This window comes from Spermophilus citellus (genome assembly GCF_964194105.1).
Source record: "Spermophilus citellus genome assembly, chromosome: 3".
NCBI lineage: Eukaryota > Metazoa > Chordata > Mammalia > Rodentia > Sciuridae > Spermophilus > Spermophilus citellus.
Window position 1 is genome coordinate 167,127,868 of NC_138184.1, and position 20,762 is coordinate 167,148,629.

The 20,762-nt window shown below is 36.2% G+C and overlaps 1 protein-coding gene across 3 annotated transcripts in view; it reads left to right on the forward strand.

Annotated features, from left to right (window-relative positions):
• The first annotated feature begins 3,708 nt into the window (after window positions 1-3,708).
• The window catches only part of CACNA2D1 (calcium voltage-gated channel auxiliary subunit alpha2delta 1), a 483,532-nt gene continuing 466,478 nt past the window's right edge, over window positions 3,709-20,762 (forward strand). For 2 of the 3 annotated variants that reach the window (XM_081286479.1, XM_081286480.1), the window contains exon 1: window positions 3,709-5,133. In XM_081286479.1, coding sequence (XP_081142605.1) covers window positions 5,039-5,133 — 95 coding nt within the window. In that variant the 5' untranslated portion in view covers window positions 3,709-5,038. The remainder of the gene's footprint in view (window positions 5,134-20,762) is intronic. The other variant, XM_081286478.1, reaches the window with a different exon arrangement.

The window sequence follows — 20,762 nt, forward strand, 5'->3', positions numbered from 1 at the left end:
CAACCTAGTGAAAAATATAAAGACATGTGAAAAAGAAAATCAATATGTGTAAATTCCAATTGTAGGCAACATAAGCTATTTTACAACAGAATAGTTTAAATCCTGTTCTTAGTTTTAAAGATATGCAATGTTTACATACTATTAATTTGATGATATAATCATGATACAGCATCAGATAGCATTAGTACCTTTCTATTACTTAGGCATCACAATCTCTTGGCAAATTATCAGGAACCCTTAGGAATTAGACCTTCCCAAGCTGTACATATTGAATAACATACTATTGCCAGACACTATTTGCTCTATATTGATTTTCAAATGTTTCCAAATGTGAAACTTAAAAGTTTACATCTCCCATCTGTTATAAATGACAATACATGATCTCTATTTTACTCATCTATCAATGGAATATGGCATTTTAACTCTTTCCCTGTATGTTCAGATGGTCATAAATTCTTTGTAATAAAGAGTGATATTTTAAACATATAAATCTAAAATATGTGGCAACAAAAGGAAAATGTTTGCTCTCTTGTTTTCTTTCCCATGCTTATTACTGAAGAGGGAAAAACTCCTAGCAACATTATTTTGTGGTGCTTCTGCAGACAACCTTGTATCAGATTGAGTGAGTGTGATATACTTACTGAATGAGATTATGCTAAAGTGAATTTGATCGGAACATGTCCACATTTTAATAGAAATAACTAAGTTATAATGGTGTTTTACTATGTTTAGAGAATGTGAAAAACCTAGCATCAGAAGAATGATATTAATAGATGATCTTTTTTCTTCATGGAAGGCTGTAGCCATAAGATTCAACACACTGGAAAGAGTGCCAGCAGTTATTAGTTTTGATTATTTTAGTTTTTACTATTATCTCTTACCACTGACCATTGAATTTTTGTTGCTTGTGAATATTTTCATAAACTACTGAGTTTTCTACTGCTTGTTGACTATGTAGGCCTAAGTAAATGGAGTCTATATGACTTTGTGTTATAACTTACAGTTAAAACAAAACAACTCTAGCTCTTTGAAGAAGAATCTTATTATGAAATCAAGATTTTAGAGTCAAATTTTGTTTTTAAATAAAAAGTCATGTTATAAGCCCTGATTTGTTTCCCTCCCTCCCTTCCTTCTTTCCTTTCCTTCTTTTTCCAGAGATGTGTTTGTGTTTAAGGGGGAGAGGAAGAGGAAGAGCAAAAATAAAACAATAAAAAATTGAATAAAATATTTGATGGTTAGCAAAGATTCAAAGTAGAATAACATAAAACCTACTGATTGGTTGAAGAAATGAGGATATTTAAAAATATAACAGTTAATCTGTCAAAATATGTAACCAACATAAGTTTGCCAATATAGGCCTCTGTTGGGCAAATATTAAACTTCAATAAATACTTGTTGGGGCTGGGGTTGTGGCTCAGTGGTAAAGTGCTTGCCTAGCAGAGGCCCTGGATTTGATCTTCAACATCACATAAAAATAATAAAATAATAAAGGTATTGTGTCTATCTACAACAACAAAATTAAAAATAAATACTTGTTTAATGTAGCTTTGTCCATTTAGAAAAGTTTTATTTCCACAAAAGTTTACTGTCATATGTGTCAATAGATATATATCTTGGGTGAAGGAAACATATCTCCTAAATAGTTGTCTTGTTTGTGGAAAATATTTGACTAGGTTTCTTAATTTAGAAGAGTTTCTTTTCCATTTTTTTTAAATGAAGGCCTCTATGTGCTGCTTTACTTTAAAAATGGCAAAAATGAACTCTAGTTTAAAAATCACTACATGTCCCTTTAACAATTCTCCTGGGAACTGATACTTCTGAGTTGTTTCATATTCCCATCTTCTAAATGTATTCCCTAAGGAGATTAGACAGTTGAAGCTTTCTGTCCATTTGTCTTTAAATTTGGCTTTCATTTGTATAAAATAACAATTGAGAATTAGCCAAAAATTACACATCATAAATTTATTCTAAGCAAAACATAATGTTTTGCATGAATTCAATATTTTTAACTTCATCTAGAAATGATGAAATATAAAAATCTCCAGCAATACTTTACTCATTTATATTCTAATTAAAACATTTTCTCTTAAATGGATCCTAGGTATTGATTTGTGACTTCTTGCTCATTTATAGCTCATAATACAACAAGATTTTTTAAATAATCAATCTTTATCATTTGTAAACATTTTATTTTGAATGGCAAATCTTGGTGTTTTAGCAAAATTTTATTAACATTAATGGAATATGATTTTCATGGATTTTCCCAAAATAACTGAGCTAAAAAAAAAGCATTGTAGAAGGCTAAATTAATCCAATAGAAACATAATGCTATGTTGTGGGAATGGCGTTGTTTTAGCTATCATACATAAGAAATAAAAACCACATTCTGAATATTCCCATTAGAAAGATTTAGATTTATAAAAAGTAATTAATAGCAAACCTCACTACAGAATATTAAACAATGATTTAGGATTACAGTTGAGAACCATCTCTTTCAATAAGAATTGTAGAAGCAATATCTTTGTTCTATGGCTTCAGATATTGAAGAATACAGTGCTTCATCAGAGTGATCCAAAGAAATTGAGATTTGGCTCAAAGGCCAAAAATGTTCATAATAAAGCCTGACTTACCTTCCACAGAAGTTTATTACATTCTTTTATTCTTTAAGCCCTTTCTCCTAAAGATTTGAAATTGGAAATGGTGTTCCGTAGTAGGAAGTCTGGAGTCATTAATGAAATAATTGACAGAATATATTATAATGATATTTTTATGTACTGAGCCAATTATAATACCAACATATCAAGTAGACAATAATAGGCATCTAATTTTCTTCTTCTTAATACTCATGCTGGGGAAGAAAATCTGCCTTTGAATCATTAAAAATTGAAAAAAAATGATAGATTTGATTATTTGGTTGTCTAATTTTGGAGTGGAAAGCCACCTTCAGTCTTATACAATGTCCTTTCCCAGCTCTAGTACTCAATCCCATTACATCCCACTTCATCCCTCTTTGGTGCAGCTCCTGCTGCCACACTCCCTCTGCCTAGCACAAAACAAACTAAGTTAAGTCGCACCAGGGTGCCTTTTGTGAGGCCACTCAGAGTAGGAAGAAAGAAACAAAGAGCAAGATAGAGATGCAGAGGATATAAAGAAAACAAATAAGGCATGACAAAAGGATGGATAAAGGGGAAGGGGGAAAAAAATCCTGGGGCCAAGATCATAAAATCACAAATGCGTTTAAAATTTGGCCAGTAATAATACTCATCACTGTCGTCATCATCATCATCACCATCCTTCATTTTGACAGGTTGCTTTGGGAGAGCTGAAAAATTACTTTCGAATTAATAAGGGACAGTATTCCTTTTATAAGCTCTTTCTAGAACAAGGGAGGGGTTAATTAAAATATTAGCTAATTAAAGTCACCCCGATAATTACTGATTTTTCGAATTTTGAGGATGGTCATTTTTTCTCTCCAGGTATTGTATAATCTGTGCTTCATGTCAAAAGCGTTCTCATATACTGTTGGATTTCTACCCTTTGCCCACCTCGTCCCTCCTGGAATGGGACCTGTACTGGGCAGGAGAGGTCTAAGGAAGACCCCTCTGTTCTTCCCAGAAGGCCTGCGCACGACCTGCCATCGCTTCTCCGGAGGGTGGAGGTAAAACCAGCCTGCATTGCTACTCTCTAGCACTCTCCCCTCCCTTAATTCCTCCTCCACATTTCAGGCGCTTTTTTGCAGAGTGCCACCTGTTCCTGAGGCTTACCCTTTCTCTGCCTTCACATTGACACAGTGACTGTACTCTGCGACAACCTAGACAGGCAAGGCAGCACAGGGGCTGTGACAGCCCAGTGGGACTCTTTTGGAGGCAATTTCATTAGGACCCTACAAAGCCCTTCTCACAGCACTGTCCACTCTAGATGAAGAATCCGACCCTCTACAGCTCTGTCCTACAGAATGGCAGGACTGTGTGTGTGGGGGGGATTTCATAGCAACATATCCTTCTTTAACTGTCCATAGCTCGGCCCTCATCAGGTAAGCTGATCCCATTCGTACAATTCTGGCACAATTAGTACCAAGTCCCGCCAAAGGCTCTAACCTCTGGCACACGGGCAAATAGTGCCACCTGGTAGAAAGTCAATAGTGGTGCTTTAAAAATGCAACACAAACCCCTCCTACATTTGTTGTCAAATCACTTCACGATTCCTAGGCAGGCAGTGGATTCTGCGCCTGGGAAAAGGGTTGGGGGAATGCTGCTAGCGCGTGCAAAAATAAGCCTGGAAGACGCGAGCCAAGTGCTCAGCTGGAGCCTCTGCAGCCTGTGGCTGCCCGCCGGGCGGCTGGTTGTCCCCCGGGAGCCCCACGGGGCTGGGTCCGCTCCCCCTCTGCACGCCGGGCGGCGGGAGGAAACCCACGCCGACTTTGGGAGTTCCTTTCTGCCTTGTATGGAGGGCTGCTCCCGGCCCGTCTCCGCCCGACTGCTCTGACGCCCAGCCCTCCCGCTGCCCACCCCCAGCCACCTCCCTCTGACTTGCCGGGAGAAGCCAGACGGAGCCTCTCTCTTCCACAAGTCTCCCAGCCTGCCTGCCATTCCCCCATTCCTGCATTCACCCCCACCCCTCCCCAGCGCCGTCACCCCTCCTCCGCCCCCGCCCCCGCCTCCTCCTTTGCCTCGACAATCAGGGGAATAAATCAGGGAGGAAACCGAGAGGGAGAGCGAGAGCGCGCGAGCGCCAGCAAGCTTGCCGAGGACTGTTTCCAAAGTCGCCCTTGATGGCGGCGGAGGAGAGGGAGGCGAGGCAGCCGCGGCGCTGAGCAGCCGAGACACGCTAGTGGGTCCTCCCGCCACCGCCCCTTCCCCGGCACCCGGCTTCGTGCTAGCGGTCCCCCGCGCCACTCCACGCCGCGGGCCCCGTGTGCGCCGGCCCTCCAGACGTCGGCGGTCTGCGAGAGCGTGCTCCTTTTCCGCCGCCCGCGGTTTCCAGCACCGCTCCTTCCCCCAGCTGGGGAGGGAGGGGGGATTGATCTTCGATCGCGAAGATGGCTGCTGGCTGCCTGCTGGCCTTGACTCTGACACTTTTCCAATCTTTGCTGATCGGTCCCTCGTCCGAGGAGCCGTTCCCTTCGGCCGTCACGTAAGTCGGCGGGCCCGGCAGGGCGGGGAGCGCGGCCCGGGTGATGCCGCGGGAGCTGGAGGCTGGGGTCGGTTCCCGAGTCACGGAGCTTTTCTGCCCGTGGGGGTGGGGAGCGAACGGCTGGCGAGCGGGGCTCGGATCTGGAGAGGCCGAGTGAGCCGGCTGAATGCGCGGCTTGCGGCTGGAATGCGCTCCGAACTGGCGTCTCCCGACCCTGAGCGCGGCCGGGCGCCGGGGGCCGAGCTGTCCCGGGAAACGTTGGCCGCCAACTCCTGGCGTCTTAGTCCATCTCTAAAAGGATTCTAGAAACTCAAGAGTTTAACTGGACTGGGAGAAAAGTTTCCAGTCATTCATCCGCTCTCATCAAACCCAGTTAAATAAAAAAGTTGTGTTTTGGTTGAGTATTTTACAAATAGTAAATTTCCGGCTTGCCAGGGTAGCTTGGACTTCTCCTGCACTTGGCCTCTGGGATGATCTCCAATTGCTATAGTGCCCAAACTCATTTAGATCCCAAATTCCTGGGCGCACTTGACAGCCTTTCAGATCCGAGGTGTGCTTGCTCCCCGCAGCAGAGCCTGCTGTCCATCCCGGGGCTCACAGGTACTGGGGCTGTGCAATCCAACCTCCCTGACCCTTCATTAGAAACATCTAAGTGCTGACTGATACTCGGTTTCCTGTTCTTAGAATGAAAAGAACTCCCATTCTTTTAGGGAGGGACTGTTTCCACAGTCTCCTGCATTTCCCCCCTATTTTTAACATTTCTAAAATAACTTTTAAATAAAAAAAAAAACTCGTTGCTATTCTGGAGACAGAGTGTTGAAAGGTAACTCTAGTCACACGGCAGAAAGGGAGTGAAATATAACAATTCTCTTCTCTCTTAGGATGCAATAAAGTGTCAAATTCAGGGGGCACATATAAATATATACATATTTTTAAATGCTCTGAATAGCCTATCAAGCATTCTGGGAAAGCATTTATTTTGGTTCTTGAAGCTACTTTAAAGCTTCTAAGAGTAGGTAATCTTAAGTGGATGAGTCACTTTAATGCATTTTACATAACAAAAACAAAGCCCAAGGTAGCCTTCCCGGTATTTATGCTGCTGGGAATTATTTGCTGTCCTTTGTTGGCTGAGTGCTGAATAGTGGAGTTTTTGGTGGTTACCAACAGTGCATCTTTACTGCTGAAACCCTGAAGCTATTATTTAAAATTCAGCTTAAAGTATTTATTACCTTTGGTGTCAGTGCAGGAATCTAGAGGATGGACAGTCTAACCTGGAGAAGGAGAGTGTCTAATATTTTTTTGTCATTGATTTACAGTAATGTTCCTCTTTAGATAATCGTCCATAAAAATGATTGCATATCTTTTTTGTTATGAAGGGAGAGGGTAAATGTCATCGGCAGATCTTCATTTAATTGGCAGAATGTTACAACTACATTTTTTTAAAACATAAGAAGTGTAAGAATTTCCTTAAAATGCTTCAAAATCCTTCACTCTTATTAAGAAATCATATTTGTATTTAAAATTTTTTAGTCTTTTTGTAGCTTGGCCTATTAAGTGAGAACTCAAGTGACTCGTTTGCATTTTGTGTCAAATAAATAGTGACTTTTAAAAAGAGTTACATTCTAAACGTGTTCGAGATCATACGTTTTAAAAGTATTATTTGAAACTGACAATTTATCCATATTTCTATCCCTTGGGGGGAATGCATCATCACATTGGGGAAGATGATGGCTTTTCAAAATACAACAAATAAACCTTTTACTCCTGAACATAATGTGATAAAATATTAATGTAAAATCATTATTGTAAGTAGAATATTTGCAATAAATGCTTTCCTAAAGTTAAAATAACTCAATTTTTACTATCAGAAACTTACTAGGGACAAGAAAGAGATTAAATAGTGGGGAAAAATTAGAATTAGGGCACCACAATTTATTTTCTTTGAAAAGATTTGAATATTATTGAACAATGAAAGTATAGATATATTTAGATTGTATGAAGCATTATCTCCTGAACTGAGAACAGATTTTGTAGCTGTGAGCCACTCTGCTATTAGTAATATTAATATTTTGGAAGGCTTCTACATCTGCAATTATTTATTTGAAAGTCAGTAACATCATCTTCTGAGGAAAGGAGAAATAATAGTTGACATTTTTACTTCATGTTTGATTTCAGAATAAACTTTATGAAATTAAAAAAATGTAATATTAATTTCATCAAGATGTGGTGCCAATTGCTTTTCATGCATAAAAAGATATAAAAATATATCATGTGCAGTGTTTATCAGGATAAATCTCCAATCTTTTGGAAAAAATTCAGATTTGTAAAAACTGAAAACAAAGATTGTAGCAATTACTGAAAGCAAATGATTATGCTTCTCTTTGTAAATTTCTCTGGAAATATTAGTAAATTCTTAACAATTTTATATTTCAGAGAAAAAGTAATATGAGAAGGTTTTATCATCAAAAGAGGGGGAACATGCTGTTAACACACTATAAAATTAATTAGGCACTAATTGGAGTTGGACCTGAATTATAATTACCAATTCAAAGTTTTTTTAGTAGAGTATTTACCATAGTATGGAGAGCTTAAGTTTTATTGTAATTAAACATAAATAATGTAGTATTTTAATTATCTAATTTTTTGTTCTTTGGTTTAACAAATATTCTGCTATAACATTATCCTGTATTAAAATAGTTGTTAAAGTATTCTAATAATTAACACAAAAATAATTTGAGTTTTTTTTTTTTCAGAAAAAGAAATTTTTATACAATTCTTTCTCTGTGCTAGATGTTTCTTTTGGAAATATGTGTTCCAATAAAATGTGAAATAAATATGTGATGTGGTAGCAACCACCTAATGCATATTGGTTTGTGTTTAATTGGGTAATATATTGTTTTCATATTATAGAATGCAAATGTTATTTTAGTGTTTTAAAATGTAGTTTTCAAAAACGGTTGTTCTTTTTTTTTTTATAAATAATTCCTTGGAACATATATTAAGACACATATTCAGGATTACATGTATGATAGTCAGTATTGTAATGTTAATTTAAATCTGTCCTTAATTTTAGAATATATTTGTAAATTCATTTTTTAAAGTGTTATATATATATATATATATATATATATATATATATATATATATATGTATTTTGTTCATATTAAACTTTTATCTCAGTCATATCCAGATGCCAGCCAACAATAATTGGTTGAAAAGCCTTTACTACATGGAGATTTTAATATAAACTGTATAATGGTGTAAATATATAATTAAGCATTAGAGATATCTACAGGAACTAACCATAAAATCTCATAAAAGAACAGTACTTTTGAGGATTTAATACTTATGATAAAAATATTTCTGTTAGTAGATAATTTTATATTTAAAAGATGGTAGAAAAGACATTTCTGTATATTGTGGTTCCGGAATGGGTCTATCTCACTCATCAAAAATGACATAGTTATTCTACACACAAGGAAATGTGCCTTATAATTAAATGAGATAAAATATTAAATATAAAACCTAAAAACAATGAACATTAGTAAATCCTTTGTTCAGGTCTTTAACTTGTTTTCACTAGCTTAACCACCTAACAATATTTATTAATCCACAGGTGTATGCTTAAAATATGCAACATTAGACACATTTTTCCATATAAGTAGTGACATAATGTTAAATTTGTTGTTATTAGGCATATATGTAGCTATTTGCATTGGCATTTCAATGGGCATTAGGTAGGCTGAAATGGATATAATTTAAAGAAAAGCATTTTGGAAAGATAAACTTCTGTGGCTCAAATAAAATCCACCTTTATTGTCTTTTTCATGGTTTCACTAATTTTAGTGTAAGAAATACACATAAAGCCAGAATATAAAGCAAGTGCTTCATCTTGAAAATAGGTAAAAAGTTATCACTTTTTTTCTTCAAAGAAACCTGGCTGCTTAGACAGCTTTCTAGTATTTCTCCACCCTTGATAATAGTAAGGACGTACACATTGTTTTTTTCAAATCATTTTAAAATGCCAATTATGTATTATGTTCAAATTTGATATTTTCTTTTAGGAGTGTAAATTCATAAGAAATGACAATGCATTTAGGAATTTTAAAAATAATTTTAAAAATTGTGCTAACATCAAACTATTATTTCATTTATATATTATCTGGAAGATCATTATCTAAAATATCTATATGATATTTCACTTCTTTCCCCTATTTTTCAATACAGAGGCAAATTTCCATGACAGTAACCTGTTCTTAATTTACATCTCATTTCCTAGTATTTTCAAACTATAACTTTTAATATGGATAAAGTGAAATGTGGTTTTGGCAACTTAAGCAATTTGTTGATCTCCTTTGGTGTCTTATTATATATGTGGACATAAGTAGTTATAACCTAAACATACATAGAATTTTGAAAAATATCAGAATTTGATTCAGTATTTCTAAAACATAATATGTTCTTATTTTTCAAGTGATAGTTTTCCATTATTCACATTAAAAGAGCTGTCCAAGTAGCATTTCAACAAGCAGGTAAGTTGCTTGCTGTGGAAAACCGACTCATGCATCATATCCAGCCCACATTTGCTTAAGCTTAGTGTGCATCAGACACTGTGTCTGTGTGCATCAGACACTGTGTCACTCGTGTGGGGATCAGACCTGCTTTTCATGGATTGTCTATGAGCAATACCACAAATCTTTTAAAGCCTTTCATACCTTTCTTTCCAGTGAACTTGGAACTTCACTGTGGTGGCTCAGCAGGTGGCTTACATATGATTCATTTGTGTGTGTGTGTGTGTGTGTGTGTGCAGGAAAACATGAAGATGGTAGTGTCATATTGTTTATAGAATTGAAAGAAAAAGGGAGTTGACTTCAATGTCAGTTGAGTTGCTTTTTGTGAGTAAAAGGGTGATAAACACACTATATTTTCCACCTTTTCCTTGAGTGTCCAAAAAGATTAACATTGCAAAAGTAATTTGTGTTGTTTACATAATTGTAGTATTCTAATTAATAGGTAATATTATGTATGTGTGCACACACAGTTGTTTTTTTGTTTTGTTTTTTAACTCCCACTGGTTTTCTAGGGTAAAAATCTCTGTAATATAAGTTTATTAATGAGTTTCATTTTATAAGATTTCTGCCAATCCATAATTGTCTTCAGAGTTTAAATCACAAAGTATTTTTTTTTCCAACTGAATTTTTTTTATTGGTTGTTCACAACATTACAAAGCTCTTGACATCACAAAGTATTTTTATAACACTAAAATTTAAAAGCAATTTGTCAAGAGAATGAAATGAGACATTGTATACTAAAGCAACTTGAAACACATTCTATGGAGTAGAGTTAATGTAATTGAGTAACAAGAAAAGTGCTTTTAAGAATGCTTTCTAACGATAGTAGTGCCATCTTTTAAATAAGTGTTGAAAAGAAACTACTGAATTTAGACTCTTGGGCATTTTTTTAAAGATATTGATGCACCTTTGTTATTCATTTAATTATATGCAGTGCTGAGAATCGAATCCAGTGCCTCACATATGCTAGGCAAGTACTCTACCACTGAGCTACAACTCCAGCCCATTGGGCACCTATTAAAAAGTTCTTTACAGGGGCTGAGGTTGTGGCTCAGCGGTAGAGCACTCGCCTGGCATGCAGGAGGCCCTGGGTTCCATCCTCAACACCACATAAAAATAAATAAACAAAATAAAGGTGTTGTGTACAACAAAGAAATAAATATATATTAAAAAAGTATTTTACATAGTAAGCAATTCTATTTTTTTGCATGTAGATATGGTATACTTTGAAGTTTGTAAGAATTAAACATATACAGCAGTGGGATGTTTTAGGAATTAAGGCAAACGTGCAGGTTTTAAAATTGTACATTTGAAACATTAACTTCTACGTATCCCTTCTTGTAGGCTTTATGTCTTTCATAGTAACTCAATATAGAGGAATTTATTATAAGCAAAATTTTAAAAGTGAGTCAAGAAAGTGGCCATTGCTTTTTTAAAAATTCCCATTCATTTGTGTAGATTCTAATGAGGTTATGAGCAAGGAAAAGATTGACATTGTTGCGTCCATATACCAGTACAATTTTATTTTTAATTTCAATAATTCAGAAACAGGCTGTTATATATAAAGCAATATTTGAAGTTCTCTTTGAATATGAATGTGGGATATTTCTGGCTAAATGTTATTTTAACATTTGCTTCTGCTGATTTTTTTAAACCATATGCTCTGTGGATTAAAAAAAATTAGGATGCATTTAAAATTCTATATCACAAGTGGAAGAATAACTTAAACTAGAAATGATGGCAGTAGAAAATAATGGTGTTGGCCACTTTAAATGTTTTAGTTGGGGCATAATCTTACTGTCTATTTTAAGTGTTTTTTTTTTTCCTGAATAATTTAAAGTTTACTATGATGATCTTCTGGCAAATAATGAAAATTTGTTTCTGAATTCTTTTACTCAAATAACTCATTTTTCTTTTCTCTCTCTTTCATACTTGGGAACAATTGCTATTAATTATAATTTATTCTTTTCATAGAACTTCAAATTAAATGTTGAATTTTTGGTCTGCTTTCTCCCAAGTTATCCATGATCAGACCTTAATTTTGGGTCATTCTCAATTGAATCCACAGTCACTGAGAAGATTTCCTCTTAACTGTCAGATGTTTCCTTCCAAGAGGAATTGTTGAGGGATTTTGATGACAGATAAATCTGTAGCACATAATTGACACTTCCATCAAAAATGTCCAACAGTCTAGACAATTGTTTCTTTTGACATTTGCCCGTATACTGTGGGGATCATTAGGGAAAAGGAATGAGCTAATAAAATTGTTCTTTTCTAAGGTGAGTACTGTCAGACCATATAAAGCGGTGGTTAAACAATAAGAGGAATAATAACTCAATAAAATAAATGGGGTCAAGCTCACTGAGAAAATTGCTTGTTTTTAGAAAGTGATCAACAGGACTTGTGGTGGAAATGCTGTGAGAAGTGGGACTGAGAAGGAGAAGGGAGCCTGCAGATTTATCTGGTGCAAAATTACATTAACAATGCTAAAGGTAGCAGTTCGCTATCTTTTCTGTTCCTCCCCTCACCCCCGCCCCCCACATTTCCTATGTGAGCTTGGTTGTACTTGAAATGCTGTTCACTAAGTATAATATTCATTCTTAGAAACCTAAATATTCAGATATGGAAATTTACCTTAGGGAATAAAGACAATAAGATTGTTTGGATCTGAAAAAATAAAGTGCTTAAAAATTCTTACTTTTAAATTAAAATCTTGGGGAAATGTTCATTGAAAAGGAAATAGTCATATAACATTTTAATAAAAACTTCTGTGCTAATTATCAAGAATGAAATTCTGTTATTATTTTTTTTTTCTCTTAGATTACAAGTAATGAAATAACTCGCAGATAGACAGTCTTCTAGGTAGTGCCCTTAAGACTATTTAGGTTGCTAAGTGAATAGTACATCTAATCTTTAGAAATGGTTTTAGTTTACACTGTCTCTTTTAATATCCCCTGCTTCAAATATTTTTAACATCAAATATAATTTAATCCAACAATTAATGCAATTAATATTATTCAGTGCAAATTGCATACTGCACTAGGCTGTGTGCTGAGAATACAAATTGAGGAAGCAAGTCTTCATGGAAGACATTCACCACTCCCAGTTGAGTGTGAAACAGTGGGACATCAAAGTTAAACCAAGCAAAGGGCATGTTCTGTGTTCAAAAAGCATGATCTAAAGAAACATGGTTTGTCCCTTGTGAGGCATGCATCTCATGTGTGGAGGAGATGCGGATTGGACTATTGGCTTCAGTTTGTTATACATTTCTTGCATTAAGACCAAAGAAGGAGATGGATAGTGCTCACAGAACAAAAACATTTGCAGTACTTCTGCTCTGTGCACCAAAACAAAAATTGGTCTTCATCCTGTGTTGCTGTTGGCATTTTTAAATTAAAACAAAACAAACCCCCCAAAACGTAGTAGATTTTGAATCATAGTATGTAGAAGGTGGATATAAAAGGATCAGTACTTGTGACAAAGGCAACAAGCATAGTTAGAACCCTATTAGTGCAGTCACTGAAAGAGAGATGCTCGCGTTCTGTAAAAGAATAGTGGCACTGAGAACAGGATTTAGCTTTGAAATACAGTGTAGAAGTAAAATTTCACACCTTGGTGATTATAGGATTTGTGGAGTCAGAGAGGTGTTGGGGATGATGCCAACCTCTGACAGGCTATGTTTTACTAAACCTTATAGATCAGGGAATGCAGGAGGAATACATTGTTGGACATTTTGAATTTCACCATCTTGTAGATATCTGACAGGCCTTAAGAAATATGTATCTGAAGGAAGTTTGGAGGCAAATTTGGAGAACAATATCTTTGAAGACAGAGGATGGGTTCATTCATTTATTTAGCTAATATTTATTTAATGTCCATTGGGATAGGCACTGTGAGTTTCAGAAAAACCTTGATCTACAGATGCATTTTGCAGAGAGGTCAAACAAGATGGCATTATTCAAGATGTTTCAGGACAGTGATGTTAAGGAGCAACGTTAGTAGTATTGGGAACAGAAACATGGTTTCAATAGCTTGAGGAGTTGAGAGAAGTTGAGAATATGTAGACAGCAAGTGCAAATTTCTCTTTCCAGGAATTTGACAATTTGAGGAATGTGAGAGTAAATTCAGAGGAAGGAGGCTAAGTACGACATTTGGGATTCTTTAGTTTTAAGCTTAAGAGTTTTATTAGACCATTTGCGCTTACAGGTAGAAGAAAACCATAGGTCTATCTTAACCATAAAGGGAGGTATTTTTTTTAAATGGTAGGGGAGTAGAGCAATCATGAAATTGAGGCCAGGTATTTGCCAACAATTGCAGAAAGGGGTGAAACTACCAGCAGAATGAATCATCTCGCAAGTTGGCCTCTCTATTTTGTGTTACCTGCTCTTTTTCTAGGCAAATTGTCTTTATCTGCTTCCCAGAGCTTCAGTGTTAATTGAATGATTGAACTTTTGAACTACCTTGAGTCTAGGATCCTACCCAAGAGAGGTAGTCTGAAGATGGGTGATGGTCACTAACCAGTCAGTTGTGGCCAGGAGATGGGATTTGAAAAAGGGACACTGGTTGCCTGAGTTACAGCTACTTCTCCATTCCTGACTCAATCTCATTACATTGCAAAAGGCCAGTGGCTATTTATGTGGATGTTGGAAAAGGTAATTCCCTGGAAAAGGGCCTAGTGGGTGGGAAAGGTTGTTCAGGAAGCTAAGAGTTACAGATTTGAGCATTTGAGAGGAGGTGGACCAAATGGTAGAGAGATGAAAGCAGGAGAGAGGTCATGATTGATGTGTGAATGTTCTGATAGAGGCAGGTGAGAAAGGGATCAAGACTCAAAACATGACTTACAAAGCAACTTTTGAAATATGAAATAGCTTTGAGAATTAAAACAGATGGTTAGAATATAGGATAGATACAATTTTAATTTACAAGAGATGTGTTTGGAGGAATGATCTAATTGCATATTCCTTTCTCAAGAAGGAATGGCATGATTCAGAAGTTAATACATAACATTAGTAATATTAAAATTTTGAGATGCATGGACTAGAATTTAATTTTTCTTAACATGGTAGTAACAGGATTTCAGTTCATCACTATATTCCATTTGAGACACAACAACATTTGATTTTCTTTTGTCTTTAGTTTTCATTGACGTCTTTCCTAGGAGAGATTAGTTTCTTGAAGATCCATGTAGTTTTAATGTCATTAGATTTAGTGTATGTGCTTAGGATAAAACATATTACAGTACTCTATTGGTGCTTCCTGCCTCCCCTGGCCCCATATCCTATCTCGAAATAGATTCTTGTCAAGAAAACAAAATAATAAATTCACTTAGATAACAAACCACTGACAGATAGAATATTCCTGCAAAGCATGCCCCTGGTCAGCCGTTACTGAGGCATCTCAGGTCTCCTGAAGGTCTAGATTACTGGCAGCTGCTTTCACAGCAGTTCCCTGAGTTTCCAAGATGAATGAATGAATGGTGAGGATGGCAAATGCCTGCAGATCCAAGAATCAATCTTGATCTCATTGGTACCATTCATTGTGGAAAAACCACCCTTGTGGTTTGTGGCAAGAGATGAAAAGAGTTAGAGTGGGCTATTTATTTCCCTTTTGTGACGTAGCTTTTTTTCCGTCCTCTCTCCCATAGTTACTCATAGCTCAAATAAGAGCTAATTTTGATGTCTCTATCTACACAGAACACTCAATAATGACTAACAATCATCCTTCATTATTATAATACTCTGAGATTGTGAGCTCTTCTTTATGCCAGACACTGTGAATTAATTAATACCTTCCATGTTGTTAAATGAATCTAACCTTCAAGCCAGTCTTCTAAGATAAATCTTACTATTATGTCTTTGTTATAGATGAGGAAACTTAAGTTTAGAGTGTAAAGAATTTTTTGGAATTTTGTTTGGAGCTAAAATTTGATCAGGAGCAGCTTGGTTCTGGATTCCTGTGCTTACCTGATATGCTTTGTTACCTTTTGCAGGGCTTTGAGGTATCAGCATCTCACCTGGCTGCATATTGTGACAATAAGATGAAGGGAGAGAAGGAATCAATGTAAAGGAGAGCAGAACTAACCCTAAATCTCAATTTCTCCATATTCAGAGCAAGGATATTATTATTGCATCCTGTATTCTGCACTGTATTGTTGGAATTGTCAAAGGAAAGAGTGCATAAAGGACTGTTGAAAATGGACAGGCTTTATTATTTGTACTTTGTGTGATTTTTCTGCTTTTAAGAACTCATGAGATGATGACTGTGGTATGTGAGATAGATTATTGTGTTCATATATCATTTGAGCCATGAGAAAAATTTGAAATGAGTAGAAAAAAAATGAATGCATAGCAAGCCTTAAAAATGTCTCTTCCTAAGACTTGGTAGACTTTTATTATAAAAAAAGAAATGAAGGAGACGATTCAGTGGAGTTCATGTGGGCTAGGAAGGGTACAGTGCTCCATCTCTAGGTTAAAGATAGAACCCAGGTGCTAAAAGAGACCAAGAGGTAGCAGAACCACAAAGGGGTTTACTGTGTTTCATCTTGACATTTCAGCTGACACCTGTTATATGTGTACCCTGTCACAGGAGATGGAATCCATTTTTAAAAGTCATAATTTTGCCACTGATAACCTCTCATTGTCAAAGATGTGAGTTTTCAGCATCCAAACAGAATATTTGAAAGTTAAGAAAGCAATCTGTCCATGATGCTTATAGAAACAATTCCAGACAACCCTACAAATTGAGGGCAGGATAGTAAAATCGAGACCAATTGTATTTTTAGCAACCAACAAACAAATCAGCAGAAATCTGCCAAGAGTACACCCAAAAAGGACAATTTTTACTTGACTCATTCAACTGATGATTAATTACACTCATTTAATCCCACCCTTTCACTTTCAGTATAAAGGGAAGTTGAGCCTTTTACAAACACTATTCTCTTTGTAGTAGAAATGAAACATTTAAAATTTCTACTACAAACTTTGAATCAATTTGGGAAGAAAGTTGTTTTAGATTAAACTAGACATTTATACCTTGACTAATGAGTACAATCTGATGATAACCTCTGAAGCAGCAGGTTTTCAAGTGTCAGGAACCTGCCTTTTTGTGACAGTCATTTTGTCATTTGCCATACACAGGGATGTGTAAAATTCTTCTGATGTCTGTCACTTTAAAAATATCAACATTTATTTGCCCAGGACATTATATTAGAACTGACTTAAATTTGCATCTGCAAAAATGTTATGAGATGAGCAAATGGACCATGCAAAGGGGTAGGAGGAAGGGCACAATGAAGGGTATGCAGATTGCTGTAAATTAAACATATTGAATGCTTAGTTGTGTCTCAAACACCTGATTTTCCTGTTAAAGCAAATGTAAAAAATCACAATTAACTTCCATAAGGCAGAATTTTATTGTGCATGTGTTACTTAGTTCCCAAGGGATTGATACATGGGTATAAAGGTTTACCAGTGAGTAATTGTTTAAAATTTATATTAATTCTCAGTGGTAATAAATAAACATAAGGGAATGGTAACTCATCACAGACTAAACCATGCATGATAATTGAATGAGATCATTCATCTCCTTAAATTATCAAATGTGACACAACCTGTCTGTGTAGTGTCTAAAAGCCAGCTGAGTCCCTGGGTGTAAATGACCATGACGGAGGGGCCAGTTGAGAGCTGTAAGCCTTGGATTTGGTCCTACCATTTCTGGGTCCCTGGATTTTGAATATATATAATATAATGATTTACATTTACTTGAATGACCATCAAGTACTTGAATATGTATATTCCACTAAATTTATTAAGCAAAGGGCAGAAAGTGTTGGTTTCTGTCATATTAAAAAAAACCAAAAAACATGTAATGTGGAGCCATTTGACCTGGAGGTTTTTCTTGTAATTCTAATCCACTCCTGGAGAAATCTATTGAGATCCTTAAGGATTATTTTTGCTAAGTAATCTCTTATGCTCTTTGCACTAAGCAGATTAGAGCACAGGGAGGAACTCTTCCTTGGAATGGGCATGGGAAGGGGGAACCAAGTCAAAAAATAAAACACCGCACCTAGTTCCTTGTTCAGTGTCTTGAAGTTCTCTTTTAGATTTCTCATGCTGTACCTCATGGCTTTTGTCTGAGGCTAGGTTGTACATCACTAGAAGAAATGGCAAGCTTTATCAGCTGCCAGTTGGATCCATAACATCTCTGTTTACCAAATTAGAGCAGATTCCTGCCAAGATGCACAGGTTTCCTGCATTTTCAGTGGATCTAGATGTTGGCTCCATGCTAAATTATCATCAAAGCAGCTTTCTTATATCCTGTACCAACTACCAAGCACATACTTATAATTCTAGGAAGCGGCCACATGTGGTGGTGTTGTTGCCTTTCCAGACCATAAGATAGATGGGTATTTGAGGGACGATTTTTTCCAGTTCTCAACAGGCTTCTTAACTGGCACCATTCTAGAGGTATAGAGAAGTTAATTTCTTAGGAAGTGGATGCTTTTGAACATCAGGATTTAATTCTCTCAGGGAATTTGGCTGGTTAGTTAACAGTGTGGATTCAAAGCTCACCTCTGCCACGCATTAGCTGGGTAACATGAATGAGTTTAGCTTCCCATTGATAGAATTTCATAGGGAGTGGATTAAAACTTCAAAGGATTAAAAAATGTTAGCTCAGGTCAAGCACCTGTACCTTGGAAGCACAAAACAAACATAATTTGTTTAGAAGTAGGAAAATTTAGTGGAGCCAGGTGACCTGGGTTTCTGTTTGTTACATTAAGTCCAGGTGGGACTTACCTTGGTAACAGTGTGAGGAAAAATCCCTGGCTTTAGCTGTAACAGCTAATTGCTCACTTCCCAACTATTTCTTAAAAGTGTGGTCTTAGTTGTTACATAATTGCCATTCATGTGTCTAGTGACCATGAATTAGATCATTCTTGGTACTTGAGCATCCATGTTGCTTGTGGGTATCCTACTGAAAAGGTTATTTCTCATCCCACCCCCATTTTCCTTTCCTCTCTGAAAGCCAAAATGGGGGAAATCTGATGTTTTTCTCCCTTGTAAACACTGGGTGACTACCAAATTGTATTAAGTTGTACCACAACACTGAGTTTCTTTCTGTATCTGATTGAAGAGTATATTAGGTAATATATAATGGAGTTATTGACATTAAGTAATGTATAATGGAGCCATTGACTTTGCATTCTTGTTTGTAGAAAAACAATTTTAGTTGCATATTGTCACTGATGATTTTGGTTCTGTGAAAGAGACTCTACATATTCTCACATGACAGTATTTTTCTTGTAAGTGCTGAAAACTCTGAAAATGATAACTTTGAAGCTATACAAGGAATAATTGCCATACTATGTATGGCTTTTCATTGTGCTGCATGGATTACCTTTCCACCTAGAGATTAAATTGGAGGAGTTAGAAAAGGTGTTAAATACTCAACATGTACGTGAAAGGATGTGAAGCAGATCATACATATACAAAGGACATAAAAAAACTGACCACTAGTTTAAAGTTCAGTGAATCAAACCAATCAGACAGAATTGTCATGAAACATTTTATTTAAATAAAGATAAAATGAATCCCATGTTTAACATCCAGTAATATACATTTATTTATTTATTTATTATTGTTTCACATTTTCTACACTGTATAACATTATCTCAAGCATGATGGTTTAAAATATTTATCACCTCATAATTTCTGTGGTGAGAATTCATGGTGATCCCTTGTTCAGGGTCTCATAAAGGTACAATAAAATGTTGCCTGTCCTGCATTCTTTGATGAGCCTACTTTCTGCTCCTCTTTCAGGCTCCTGTTGTTGTTGAGGCCCTATTAAAATGTCTTCTAATAAAGCATCAACTTATTTCTTCAAGACTAGCAAGAAAATTTCTCGTATCAGAAAGGGGAACTGGCACTTTTCAAGACTGTTAATTGATTAAGTTAGGCTACCATTATACTCTCACTTTTGATTAATTCAAATGATTTGTGATCTTACATTTGAAGAATCCCTTTGCCATTGTCACATAATATAACCTGATCATGGCACTGACCTTCTTTCTAATCACATACTGGTTTATCCAGTAGGTGAGGACATTTTAAAATTCTGCCTACCATATGTTTGCTATTAGGCATGCATTGTCAGTCACTAGAAACCCCTGAAAATGTGAATATTTCTTCCTTTCCCACTCACTTAGGACACACTCTGAAGCATCAGTTGACCTGTCCTCCTTTTGTCTCCAGGTAAACTGTTGTCACACTAGTTCTGATCCATCTTGGAGAAAAGTGAATTCCAGCAGGTCATTGCTACTCATCAAGAATGCAACATTAGCTTAATGTTCCCCTTTCATAAAGAAGAATTCTCTATGTTTTGGTTTAAGCCAATTTATTCTATTCTTATCAATAGACGTGCAAGTTTGTTTTACATTGGTTATGTAAAACAATTCTTCTGAAATGCCAAAGATTGAGATATTTCAAATTAAGGTTTATATGTGGGTCTCTCTTAAATTTTATGCATTTCCCTGCCTGTATACTTAGTAACTCTTTAAAATACAATCAGAACCTATTTTTTAAATGTGTGTTATATGGAATGAGAATGTTCTCTAACTAATGCCCCACTTATAAAGTATTAATGATGTTCCTCCAGTGAATAGATGCAGATGAATACCTGTGAATTCTGCTTTTCAAAGAAAAAAATGATGATAATGCTTTTTTCCCTACAGTACTTAAGTACTGGGTGCTTTGTAAATTAACCTAAAAAGAAGGCCCCTGCTTACAGCATACAGTGCTCCCTTGCTGCCCTGTGCATACCTAGTCCATTCATTTTCAAAGTACTGCTAGTTGTCTAATTTGTTTAAGATCTGTCTTGTTATACCTTTAACACTAATTAATTTGCTAACACCAGGGGACTCTGGCCAAAGTAATTGCTAATTCAGTGCTGTTCACATTAACTGTGCTAGAGGAGCAGGGTTGATTTATTTCATAAATTTCATATCCATTGGTTCTTCTTTTGTTTGTTTGCGTTTGTAGTACTAGAAATTGAACTCAGGGC